The 13,999-nt window shown below is 41.7% G+C and overlaps 1 protein-coding gene across 3 annotated transcripts in view; it reads left to right on the top strand.

Annotated features, from left to right (window-relative positions):
- FANCC (FA complementation group C) overlaps positions 1-13,999 on the top strand; it is a 72,852-nt gene that overhangs the window by 24,112 nt on the left and 34,741 nt on the right. For all 3 annotated transcript variants that reach the window (XM_088653260.1, XM_035099631.3, XM_088653261.1), the window contains exon 4: positions 7,255-7,349. In XM_088653260.1, coding sequence (XP_088509386.1) covers positions 7,255-7,349 — 95 coding nt within the window. The remainder of the gene's footprint in view (positions 1-7,254; positions 7,350-13,999) is intronic.

Here is a 13,999-nt window from a genome sequence, read left to right as displayed (position 1 = left end):
CAGTGGTCAGGGATGATGAATGTAGTAATCAAACAACAACTGGAGGGCCACAGGTTCTCCATCCCTGCACTAAAGTAATAATACCTTAAGTGATAAAACATTTTTAAAAAGATCTTATTGTCCTCCTATCCAGTCTTAAGTCCCATTGAAACCACCAAGACTTGAGTTGTATTTTCTGGAACACATGAAGCTATCTTTATGCTGGCCTGGTTTGCATGTCATATTGAAACATAGTTAAAATAGACTATGGTTTAATGTGAACCAGCAAATGTAAAAGACTATTCTCATGTTCTCTAAAAGGGCCATTTATCACAACTTTTGATACCAAGGATCTGTTGAAAATTGTTTAGAGCAGGATTTCCCAAACTTAGGTCTCCAGCTGTTTTTGCACTACAACTCCCATCATCCCTAGCTAGCAGGACTAGTGTTCAAGGATGATGGGAATTGTAGTCCAAAACCAGCTGGAGACCCAAGTTTAGGAAACCCTAGACTAGAGGATTTTGTTATTCAGCTGTTACTAAATATGCAGGAATAAATATGATACATGTTTTCAAGAATAACTCTTTGATAGCACCATTAAAGATAGTAAAGCTAGTTTGGGGATCCATCATGTCACTGTCTTATTACCACATACATTTCAGCCTAAACATTTTTCCCAACACTATGACAACTTCACAAGACCACCAGACATGAAATTATGAACCCTTTACCTCTCCACCAGTTACATCTGTTGGAGCTGCTAATATGAGATAACCTAAAGGGTGTGAGGTACCTACCACCTGTGAACTAGCTTCAAAACAAATGATTTTGGGCAGAATTGTTGTATTTACTGCCATAATGTGGTCCAGTCATAATCTACCCCACCTCCTGTGCTTTAGGTCCCATTTAACTTTCTTCATCACTCACCCTTAATTAAGCTTCTTTAGATAGAGCATATAAATACCTGATAACTTTGCCTAAGTTACTTCATAGATTGGTGTGTACTGACTGTGAGGAGTAACAAGTAACCAAAGAGTTAACTGTGTTCTGTATAGCACCTGACCACTGAGGAATATCATGTTACAGAATGTACCAGAAGTGTTTCTGTATGTTGCAGTTGGTTTCGTTTCTGCCTGGGAGACGGTCGCAAGATGTCTGCGCTCTCACCAGGTTGTTTGTTATTTTCTCTCTAGAATAAACTTAAGTAGTTATTAGAACACTTTGGACTCTGTGTGTTCTTAAGAGGCTTTTTATCCAACGGCTATACAAGCTTTCGCTGTGTGAGAAGAAGAAGAACTCTGCTGTGTGTGTTTTACTGCCAGCCCGGATCTACGGAAGCAGAGAAGCGCTAGAGAAAGCGCGCTGGGCAGATAATCAGAGGCTCCTAATTGAGTCATAAACAACTCAACGGAGCCCTATACCCGTCACAGGTTATGGGAGATAACAGGTCATGGACTCACCTGTCACAGGTTCTGGGTGACAGGTTATGGGTCATAGAACCTAATCAATCACCAAAGCAATACGAGGTGATTGCAGCTGTAAAAGCCGTGGAGAAAGCCGGTGTAAAGAGCTAGCTGGGAGAAACCTGTTGTTTTGCAGTCGGCAATCAACAGATGCACTCGCTAGCAGAAAGACCCTGGACCAGAAGGCTGGGATCCGCAGTCTACCCGGAGGAGCAACGTCAGCTATTCTGAGTGAGTACACGGACACGGAGCCCGGGGGTGGACAAGATGGCGGAGCAGCTATGCAGAGTGGAGAGAAAGGGCCAGAATGTGGTTGCTGGGAAAGGATTTGTGGACTTGTGTGTTAAATCCTCCAACCCCTGTCGCTGATAATTCAGCAGCTGAAGCACAGAGGTTTGCAGCAGAAACCAGGAAAGACAATAAGGCTCTATGTGCCATTGCCATGAGCTGCGATGCTACGCAACTGCCCTATGTGCAAAATGCTGAAAATGCCAAGGAAGCCTGGGACAGTTTGGAAAGGGTCCATCAGAGAAAAACAGCTGGAGCTAAGCTGCATGCTATGAGGCATCTCTTTGAGTTGAGACTGAGACCAGGGCAACCCATTAAGGAGCACATTGCCAATGTGATTGATGCATTCCATAAGCTGCAGCGGCATGAGCTTGTGTTCAAAGAGAAGGAAAAAGTTTATATTTTGCTGTCTAGTTTGGGAAACGCCTATGAACATTTGTGTTTAACATTTGAGTCGATGCCTGAAGCTGAACTCACGATTGCTTACGTTTCTGGGCGTTTGGCGGATGAGGAACTGAGACGCCAGAAAGAATCGGCTGAGAAGGGGGGCCATGGGCGCAGAGAAGCCAGTGGGGGTGCAGTAAAAAGCACTGAGGAATCCACTGTGAGTGCGTGCGCAACAAGGCTTTGCTATCGGTGCCAGCAGCCTGGGCACGTAGCGAGATTCTGCCCAGCTCCGGAAGCAGCCAAGGTCACTCAGCCAGGTGCCAGGCAACCCAGCGGACGTGGTCGTGGGACCAGCCAGCAGCGCCGAGGCAGAGGACGTGGGAAAACTCCAGATAAGCCTGTCAGCCATCTTTCTGCTGCCTTAGCAACGGTTAGAAACAAAGGACAGGACAGTTTCACTTTTATTATCGACTCAGGCAGCACCCATCATCTTGTACCGCCTTCAGGACAGATCCTGAACTGCAGGCCACTTGAAGATGAAAAATGCCTGCATCTTGCTGATGGTTCTTCTGGAACAATTAAAAGCAAGGGTGTTTTTTATATGCAATGCTTAGACACTAACCTTGATGTTTATGTTGTACCAGGCATGGAAAATGGTCTTTTAAGTGTGTCTTGCTTATTGCGTGAGGGCTTTGAAATAAGTTTTGCCAATGGTGTTTGCAAAATTGCCAGAGATGGGGCTGAGCTGGTAAGTGTTACTGTTGGGTCTGATGGTCTGTTTGTCCTAGATCAGAGGGGGCAAGCAGGTGGAAGTAACACTGGTGATGCTCAGGCTAAAAGTGCCAATACCCCAAAGGGCACAGAGGGCGCTATCCATAAGGATTGTATTCATGCTTGGCACAGAAGATATTGTCACATGTCTTTTCCTTATGTGAAAAAAGCCCCTGACTTTGTCAAAGGTTGCAGGTTCAAGCCATGTCAAAAACACCTGCAATGCCGCGCATGTGCGAAAGCGAAGACGAAGAGATGCTCTTATCCTAGGTCTGAGAGGAAGAGCACAAAGCCATTTCAGTTAGTGCACTTGGATATTTCTGGGCCTATGTCAACGTTAAGTTTAGGTGGTTCAAAATATGTTTTGTGTCTTCTGGATGATTTCAGCCATTTTTCCTGGGTCATAACACTGAAAGAGAAGGGGGAGGCTGCCAAAGTGATACAGGAGTGGGTAGCCGAAGTAGAACTACAGTTCTCCGTCACTGTCCAGTTTTTTCAGAGTGACAGGGCGGGAGAGTTTTTGAGTGCAGAACTACAAGGGTTTTTCCGCAGCAAGGGAATTAGGCACAGGAAAACCGCTCCTTTTAGTCCACAGGAGAATGGTTTAGCTGAAAGGAAATTTAGAACGCTGTCTGAACTGGTAGAGGCAACGTTGTTTGATGCAGGACTACCCCAGAAGTTTTGGGGGGAATGCTATAAATTTGTGAATTACTGTTCAAATCGCGCTTTTAATTCAGTTGTGGACAACACACCCTACTACATGTTGTATGGCAAAGTTCCGAAGGTGCACTATTTCAGAACTTTTGGGTGTGAGGCTTGGGTTCTAATTCCAAAGCAGAAGCGCAGAAAGGGTGGATCAAGATCCAGAAAAATGATCTTCTGTGGTTACGAACCAAACTCAAAGGCTTGGAGGTTTGTACCAGCAGAGGGGGACCAAACCCGCGTTCACATTAGCAGGAGTGCTACGTTCTGTGAACAAGAGGGCTGGAGACGCATTCATGCTAACCCCGAAGTTCTTCTTGACTGGTCTTCAGGTTTTGACCAGGAAGAGGAAACTCAGGTAGCTGATGCTGGAGTTCCAGGTGCTGCAGGACCAGATCCAGGTCAGGCAGCTGGTCCAAGTGGTGTAGCTCCTAGGGAAGTGAAGCAAGTAGTCAGAAGCGCACCGACTTCACCCCAGGTCAAGCCTGGGAAGTACAGCAAACGTGGTAGGTCACCCACTTCACCCAAAGCAAGCCCAGAGGGGGCTGCAAAGCGTAGTAAGTCTCTTGACAGTGCTGCTAGTCCGAGAGAGCCACAGTCAGAGACAAGCAGTTCGGATTTAGAGGGGGAAGATGTGGGACCAAGGCGTTCAAAACGCACCACGAAAGGTAAACCACCTGAAAGGTTTTCAGCTGTCAGTGTATGGGCGAACCTAGCAGTGTGTGAGCCTGAAAGCTTTGAAGAGGTGCAACAGTTGTCAGTGGAGGAAGCTAGTAAGTGGAAAGTTGCAATGGAGAAAGAGTTGAACTCCATGCAATCTCTTGGTGTGTATAGCCTAACACAGTTGCCAGAAGGTAAGAAAGCAGTCAGTTGTAGGTGGGTCTACAGGCTGAAACCCACAGTGACTGGAGAGCCTCAGTACAAGGCTAGATTAGTGGCTAGAGGTTTTACTCAGAAGAAAGGAATCCACTACACAGATGTCTTTAGTCCGACTTCGAGAGCGGAATCTTTCAGGATGCTTTTAGCGACTGCAGCGCAGAGAGGCCTAGTGGTCAACCACTTTGATGTGGACACCGCTTATTTGAACTCTGACCTCCAGGAGGAGTTGTACATGTTGCCTCCTCCAGGGTTTGAGAGTGACGTGCCAGGTCAGGTGTGGAAGCTGCACAAGTCGATCTACGGTCTGAAGCAATCCGCTAAAAATTGGAATTCATGTCTTGATTCTGTTTTGAAGAGCCTAGGTTTCAGGAAGAGTCTAGCTGACAGTTGTCTGTATCTCAGAGGTGAAGGAGAACAGCAAGAACTGTTGCTTGTCTATGTTGATGACTTGATTTGCTTAGCAAAGAGCCAGATGCAAGTGCAGAAGTTTGCAAAAGAGCTAGGCAAGAGGTTCAAACTCAAGAATCTAGGTGCAGTGAATGTTTATCTAGGTGTGCAGATAGACAGAACTGAGGATGGAAGTTTCTTGCTCAGTCAGAAAGGCAAGATTGAACATTTGCTTGAGAAGTTCAGAATGTCTGACTGTAGAGGGGTCAGTACACCCATGGAGACAAACTTTGTGAAAGAGTCACAAGTGAAGGACAAAGTAGCGTTTGAGAGTCCTGAAGTGTTTCAGTCAGCGCTAGGGAGTCTGTTGTATTTGTCACAATGGAGCAGACCAGATATTGCTTTTGCAGTCAATTTGCTCAGTAGAGAAGCATCGAAACCTAGCGTGCATGCTTGGAATGGCATTAAGAGAGTGCTTAGGTATTTGCAGGAGACCAAAGAGTATTGTTTGGAGATGTCAGCGCAAGGTGAGCCACAACTCACTTGTTTTGCAGATGCTGATTGGGCCAATCAGGAGGACAGGAAGTCAGTGACTGGTTTGGTAGTCAAGTTTGGAAATGCCCTGATTGGTTGGCGGTCGCGCAGGCAAAGCCTAATAGCAATGTCTTCCACGGAAGCCGAATTCTGTGCGTTGTCTGCGACATGCACTGAATTGGAGTACTACAGATGTTTGGTCCAGGAAATCTGGGGTGATTGTAGCCAGCCCATCACTGTTTGGGGCGACAGTCAACCATCTTTGAGACTGGCGGAGTCTGGACAGTTCAAGGCCAGAACCAAACACTTAGACATCCGCTTCCGAAACGTATGTCAGAGCATACAGGTAGGCTTGGTAAAGTTGAGGTATTGTCCAAGCCAAGAGAACCTAGCAGATGGGTTCACAAAACCCTTGAGTTTCCAACGGCATGGGGAATTCTGTGAAGGGTTGGTTTTGGGGTAAGTTTGGATACCCGCTATCCCCAGTGTTCAGGTGAGAGGGGGTGTGAGGAGTAACAAGTAACCAAAGAGTTAACTGTGTTCTGTATAGCACCTGACCACTGAGGAATATCATGTTACAGAATGTACCAGAAGTGTTTCTGTATGTTGCAGTTGGTTTCGTTTCTGCCTGGGAGACGGTCGCAAGATGTCTGCGCTCTCACCAGGTTGTTTGTTATTTTCTCTCTAGAATAAACTTAAGTAGTTATTAGAACACTTTGGACTCTGTGTGTTCTTAAGAGGCTTTTTATCCAACGGCTATACAAGCTTTCGCTGTGTGAGAAGAAGAAGAACTCTGCTGTGTGTGTTTTACTGCCAGCCCGGATCTACGGAAGCAGAGAAGCGCTAGAGAAAGCGCGCTGGGCAGATAATCAGAGGCTCCTAATTGAGTCATAAACAACTCAACGGAGCCCTATACCCGTCACACTGACAGTCCCAGAAGCATCTTAATGTTTTACCAAATGGCTAGGTTTGTGCCCAAGCAGAGTACCTCTGATTTTAGATAACTGAGCTGCAAATTGGCTATAAATTTGCTGGCTCTGACCATATGTTAGTTGTAGGTGATAGTAGCAAGACTATTGTTTCATCATTGTACAATCTAATGACTTGAATAATTCCATTAATTTTAACATCCTTTACTATGCAACACATTAGCTAGTAGCTCTTTAGAAATTGCAAAGAGCAATGGAAATAGTGGGCCCTCTGGTTTTGTTCCCTCATTAAAATTATTTACCCCTGTTAAATGCATTCATCCTACTTACGGCTGTGAAGGCTTGGTGAAACTGAGCAATAATTTTAATAAATATCTATCCCATATTCATTTTTTCTAACTTTTTTCAAAGAAGGCCCATTATAACCTGCCGAAGTCCTTAAAGGCACCAAGAGCCGAGAATGAAAGTTGTCTTTTAGTAGCCCTACTAAGATGTTTTACATTTAGAAGCTGTCTGGCTGGAGTATAAAGTTATCTACATGGCAGAAAGCCAGCTTGGTCTGACTTGATATAGCTTGTAATAAAAAACATTACGCTGGACTGTTTATATGATGGGTTAATCATTCCCCATCCTTCCCTAGTTCAGGGACTGCTGTTATCATGGAGGTCCTCAATATATTAGGAATTCTGCCCCTTCCGCTTCCACTATGTCATTGAAAAGCATTGCTAAAAACAATATTAACAAGTTTCGACATTGTTTAAACCATTTTTATATGGGATTAATGGAATTACTTTGAAATAAAAAATTAAATATATATAAGGATAAAGACTGGCTTTAGACCTTGGGATTTTTTGTTTATTAACATGAACAAAAGATTGCTCTTGCTCTGCTTTGATTTTTTTAAAAAATATTCTTATTTGGTTTGCTATCTGCAGACGAATGCCAGAAGATTCTAATGTGGTGCTTATGTTGTCTGTACAGTGGTGAACCACAGAACCCTGTGGAATTGAAGGCCAACAGCTGGATACAAGTAAGCAAATGAATCCTCTCCCTGACTGCTTTAAATTAACTTGATTATTTAAAGGTGCAGCATCTACAGCACAGAGACAGTATGTCATTTTTAGAAACCACTCTAGAGACATCCTACATTCACATTGTGTGGAAATATGTTCTACTTTAATTAAAATACAATCTGTGCTGTCTCTCCTTTTGAATGTTAAGAAAGATGTGGTGTTTAAGTAATTTTAATAGCTCTTAATACAGTGGAGCCTAAACTGGCAACTTCAAGTGAAGACCAAAGTCTACAAATCAGTAAGCAAGAGAGCGCTACAAATGCAAACTTTCAATTAGGGGAAAATAATGTAATCTGGAGGGATGCCTTTGTTTCTTTTGAAAATAATTTATATATACTCTATAATTTTGCTCTTTTGTTTTTGTTTAATCTTTCTAGTCTTGGGAGAAACTAATTGTATCCAAGTTTTATTCAAAGACAGTGAAAGAAAATATTTGTGTGCAGCTTAAATTTTTTTTTAGTTCACTCTTAGTTAAATGAATCCACAATTGCTTGAAGTCTTCAATGGTTTTTAAAAAATATTCATATTGCGCATTTACTCCTTAACCTAGAAAAATAAGTAAACTCATGCATTGTTCCATTTTCAGCCTGTTTTATGCAGAGGCTGAGCTGCATGATTCATAATTATATTCTCATGGAACAGACTCCTTTATTTCAGGAATATATTGTGAACATGTGAGTGGAGCAATAACAATATTTCTCTTCAGTCACATATAAAATTCTGCTGACATACTGTGTCAGTTTAATAATTTTGGAGAACTGTTTGCTTCTTAACAGTGTCACAAAATAATACTTACATGTGTATCTATGCATTAAGTCATTTAAATTTCAGCGATAATGGGAGTGAAAGGCAGAATTGCTTCGGTGTGGAAAATGTTTACTATTTTTCTGGGTTATACACAACTGAACAATTTGATAAGTTTTATTTGTAAAGTAAGTTTGGACTTTGCTGTTGCTGCTGCTTCTGCTGCTAGAGGTTCTCTGTAGGTATCTCAGGGTAGCTATTTCTACATTTGTACAGTTTTAATAGTAATGCTGTTTGAGATCTTAATAATGCAGTTTATAATGTGACCGTTACTTCAGCATCGGGCATTGGGGAACTGATGGTAGCTGTGACTTGTTTGCAAAGCATTTTAAGGATCAAATCGTTTGTATCCACTGCGATCTTGACTCTGTTACAGCCGATGAATCTTGAAAGGTGTCCAGAGCACTGCCTAGTCCTGCTATGTTGAATGAGTTTCAGTTAGTAAGTTTTGAGGATATGGACAAGGTGCTTGGATCAGTTATTTGTTTATTAGACAATAAGATATCAGGGTGGTTCACAGAATAAAATACAGGATAAAAACAAGTAAAGAAGTAGAGCAAAGCAGCAAAACAATAACTCTGCTTCCCACAGACACATTTAAAAGGCTGTAGAATATTAATTAGCCAAAGGCCTGTTTAACGAGGGAAGATTTTTGCCTGGCGCCTAAAAATATATAATGAAAAACAAACTGAAGCTCAATCCAGATATGACAGATGCACTGTTAGTGGTTTGTTTCCTAGACTGGATGGTTGACAAGTTGTCTGCTCTTGATGGGGTTATACTCCCTCAGAAGCAGTGGGTATTTCTGGATCTGTTGCTGTTGCTTGAGGCTCAGGTGGCCTTGATTTGGCTGGTGGCCTAGTTGCACGTCTATCTGGACAGGGATAGCCTAACATCTGTTGTCTATTAGGCCTGGTACTGGTATGAGGAGCAGACCACAGCTTCACTCAGCAGTATATATCACTGGTGAAACCGCTGCCACTCCTGAGTCCTCTCCTAGCAGCATCTGCTGGAGGGAGTTGAGTTCCTTCCTCCAGCGGGCACTGCTAGCAAAGGGACTTAAACACTGTACCACTCAGCTGGCGGGGGGAGGGAACATTCCCCCTTGCTGATCTGCTGTCAGTCAGTGTAGATCAGGCATCCCCAAACTTCGGCCCTCCAGATGTTTTGGATTACAATTCCCATCATCCCTGACCACTGGTCCTCTTAGCTAGGGATCATGGGAGTTGTAGGCCAAAACATCTGGAGGTCCACAGTTTGGGGGTGCCTGGTGTAGATAGTACAGAGCTGGATGGGCCAATGTCAGCTCCCATGTTCCTGTGTCTCCAATGCTGTAATGATTTTTTTAAAAAAACTGAATATATTTAGTGTTAGCTTAGAGCAGGCACCCCCAAACTGCGGCCCTCCAGATGTTTTGGCCTACAACTCCCATGCTCCCTAGCTAACAGGACCAGTGGTTGGGGAAGATGGGAATTGTAGTCCAAAACATCTGGAGGGCCGAAGTTTGGGGATGCCTGGCTTAGAGCCTAAATATGCATTACAGTATGTGATTATTGGCTTTCTGGTTGCCTATATGCATTCCATGATGATGATGATGATGATCATCATCATGATGAATTGCACTTCTAAGCTTTGTGTTGCATTATGAAATCCAGTTAATTCTGCCCTGGCATCTTTGCTGTGATCTAGCTTCTGGCATGTTTGCCATGAGAATTTTTTCTGATATTTGATAAATGGTAACAGGTATGGATAAGAAGAAGCTCTTCATTCCACCTTCTCACTGCAGCCTGCACATGCCATCTCATGCTGTCCAAGGGGTTCACTTCAAGTGGAATTTAAAGGGGTGAAGAGGGTTGCAGTGAGGGAGAGGAAAAAGTTGCAAAATCCTTAAGGATTTAGCATTTCATTTTGTCTTGAAGATAAGAGTATTTGGAAATTGAAGGTGTGCTGCATGATGTCAAAATGAAATTTTGGATCTATCCAGATTTTTTATTCATGTATTAACCAGATGTAGTGAAGAAAGGTGTATTCCTCGGATAGCTAAGCCATGAAACCAGCCATGACCTGGTAAAACCGCTCTATTAATGAATAGAGTTTCTGTTTTAATCAGCATCTGGTCTACCTTGCATGAAAGTTGGGGAGCGTTGCAACGTGTGTTTTCTACCGTTGTGCATAGGCTGTTGTCCAGAGAGCTGATCAACAACAACAAAAACCTAAACTTCAGGAATAGACACTTAATTCTTAAATCAATATTTCAGATGAAAAAGGTTCATTCTGCTCTAACTGTAATCCACATTAATCTATTTTCTCCTCAATCATTCCCTTGTAGCAGGCAGCAATGGCCTAGAATAGCTTTAGGGTTTGTTTTGTTACTTTTTCTTTGTGTTAGATACTTTAGACTGGAGATGAGGAACCTGTGACCTTCACTGACCATTGGCCATGCAGGCTGGGAATAATGGGAGATGGAGTCCAGCAACACCTGCCTGGGCCACAGGCCCCTCACCTCTGCTCTTAATCAAACCCGGGTTTCAAAAGAAATATTTTTAATTTCTGTAACCACAGTTTCCCTTTTCAGGAGGCAGCCTTTCAGATAAATGAACAAATAGTCCAACTTGTTTAGTAATATGCATTTAGCATGCTGCTTTGTGGTGATGATTCATAATAGTAATAGTACTAAATTATTTGGTAATAAAAAAAACTTAATGAATAATTTGCTTGGGTAGCGTTTTTTCATTTTTGACAGTACACATTATGGTCAGATGATGTTATTATATTACCTTGCAAATGGGAGTCTCACAGGCTGAGCACCACACACAGAACATTAAGCATATTTAATCCAAATAAAATAAATGGAATTTAAGCACTTAACTGTCCTCTCCAGTTCTGTTCCCATCAGAGACTAAAGTGCACTTACCTTCTGCATTCCCTCCAATGTCTTTCAGTGACAACTGAAGTATACCTCTCTTTCTGCATAGTGACTAAGCAGTTTTTTAAATGCCTCTGTGATAAACCTGCTTTATATTCCAAAATATTGGAATCTTTTGGGACTGGTTTCATGCTTTTTTCTTGATGGTAAGAAGAATTATTTTAGACCTTTGCTTGCAACATTACCTACAGATTGAACACATGGCAAGGAGAGCAGGATCACATCCAGTGGTCCTGCTCCATGTGTATTTGAAAGTCAATACAGAGACTGAACATGCAGAAAATGATTTGTGGTAATAAGTAAATTTGTGTTTATGAGCCTCATTTTAAGTACAGTATTTCAAACCTGTCTATCTCTACTCAGAAGTAAACCCAGCTGAGTTCAGTAGAGCTTTATCCCATGTAAATATGTGTAGGATTGTAGCCTGAACGTACTTTCTTATATTGTAACGGGTTGTTATTCCTAAAGTAGACAGCTACTGCCAGTTAGGCATAGACTATTTTAGTGATGGTCTCCAATGATTTGTTGCTGTTGTCCCCTGCCCCACCCCTTGACCTAACAACTGTTTTAATGGCATTCTCTCTGTTATTGATAAAGCAACATGAACAAGTGACTAGGTCTAGACTTAAATACCCCTTGAAGTGAATGGATGTATCAGAGTGAAGTGACTTGGAAGAACAAACAGCTCCGTCTGAAATTAGGAACTCCTGCTATGATAATAGTAGCAAGAGTTGTCACCTGTGTTATGCCAAAGTGGATAGAATGCATAATTTCAGATAAATATGCAACGTATTCCTCATTCCATGGAGAGGATGCAGTAGGTATGCTAAACTACTGTATTTTTCCATGTATAAGACTAGGGTTTTCCCCCCTTAAAAATAATGTCCAAAATTTGGGGGTGTCTTATACACAGATAGATCTTTCCCAATTTTCTTAAATCACATTCCCCCAAAATAGGAGATGTCTTATACATGGGGGTGTCTTATAGATAAAAAAATTGGTATATAAAAAACCCTCACTGGTTTAGGGGCTTCAGGACAGCAAGGAAGATTACTTCTAATGTGCGTGGAGTGTCAACATTCCTCAGTCCTGTGCCCTTCCAATCTTGTTTATGGGAGGGTAGGGCATAATACCGTGTTTCTCATATTATAAGACATGTCTTATATTTATTTTTTTCCTCAAAAAAACACACTATGGCTTATTTTCAAGGGATGTCTTATTTTTTTCCTCCTCCTCCTGCCGCGGCCGGCATTGCTGCTGTGCCTATCACTATGTCTTATTTTCGGGGTATGGCTTATATTCCTTGAATGCTTAAAAATCCTGCTATGGCTTATTTTATGGGTATGTCTTAAAATATGAGAAACAGGGTATAGATCACTGCCCTATTTTTAAATTGTTCATCACCTGAGCCTGTTTGTTTCCCTAGCATTATTTGACATTTCTGGAGTTAGCAGGACTAGCACTTCACTTTATAGGATGAGACTTGGGATCTAAGTTCAAAAGGTTCCAGTTATTGATAGGCCCACCAGTTTTTCCGTTCCTGAGCTGATGGCATTTAGGACTCACAAATTTATGTTAATTAAGGGCTACCCCCTAATTATTCCTATTTTGAAATCCTTGTGTTTGTAATTTTCCACAATGGCAAAGACCATGGACATTTGGAAGTTTAGATAACTGCACCAGGTTTAGTGTGATTGGCAGGGCAACTGGGCAAAAAGCTTACCTTGTATAACTGATAACATATTCACCATATTGTCTTGTTTCTCTTTGAACAATGCTGAAAAAGAAGCCAGAAATGGTTCTTTTAGAGCAGGCATCCCCAAACTTCGGCCCTCCAGATGTTTTGGACTACAATTCCCATCATCCCTGACCACTGGTCCTGTTAGCTAGGGATCATGGGAGTTGTAGGCCAAAACATCTGGAGGGCCGCAGTTTGGGCGTGCCTGTTTTAGAGCAAGGGTAGCCAGCATGGTGACCGTCAGCTGCTGATGGACTACAACTCCCATCTGAGGCTGATGGTAATTTCAATAGAACGATTAAACAATCTGTGGCCTTTTAAAACTATGTGTTTGTGAGGGTGGTATTTGCTACTATGGTATGTATATTTGTGTTCTTATATTGAAAACTGCCCTGTGATCCTGAGATGAAGGAAGGTATAGAAATTTAATAAATTACAAGGTCTGAACTGGAAAGCGTTAAGGAATGAGACGTGGTATAGCTGGTGGGAGAGGTGGGAAGGGGGTTTATAATTTACTATATCAGATGGGATAGAAATAATAGTTTAGCAAATTCTGGAATACTTTAAGGGAAAAATTAGAGGTTAAGTAGAAATAAATAATGAGTTAATGATTAAATAATGTGAAGTATATCAATAGTGGATGAATGGCAGAAGAAGTTGATAGAATATATGGAATTGTCTGGGTTAACCGGGAGGCTTCGAGATCGGAGTGAAGAAACAGTGGAAGAAGACTAGAAAAAAATGTAAAGTTTATTTAAAGAATAAGCATATAATAGAGTAGAATCAATGAAAGTGAAGATACAAGGAGGTTGTAGATAACAACAAGTTAAGAAATAAGTATTGTTAGAAGTAGTTATATGTATGTAGAAAGAAATGGAATAGCAGAGAAGGTAAATATAAAGGATTATAAGATATAGAATTAAGTTAATTTTTAAGTAAAGTTAGTTGTTTAATATGACTTTGAAATTACTAAAAGGGATTTACATTGTAACACAGAAGGAGGAGGAATGAGGAAGTCATTAGATGAGATAAGAAGTGAGATTATGAAATAAGAAATTTTTTTGTATTTAGGTGTTTTTGTATTTTTATATTTTTGTATTTTTGATTTTTTTTTGCTGTTGTTATTTTTGTTGTATTTA

The sequence above is a fragment of the Zootoca vivipara genome, chromosome 10, assembly GCF_965207765.1.
Source record: "Zootoca vivipara chromosome 10, rZooViv2.hap1.1, whole genome shotgun sequence".
NCBI lineage: Eukaryota > Metazoa > Chordata > Lepidosauria > Squamata > Lacertidae > Zootoca > Zootoca vivipara.
Note: the sequence above shows the minus strand (reverse complement) of the source record. Positions and strands in the feature narration are given on the sequence as shown.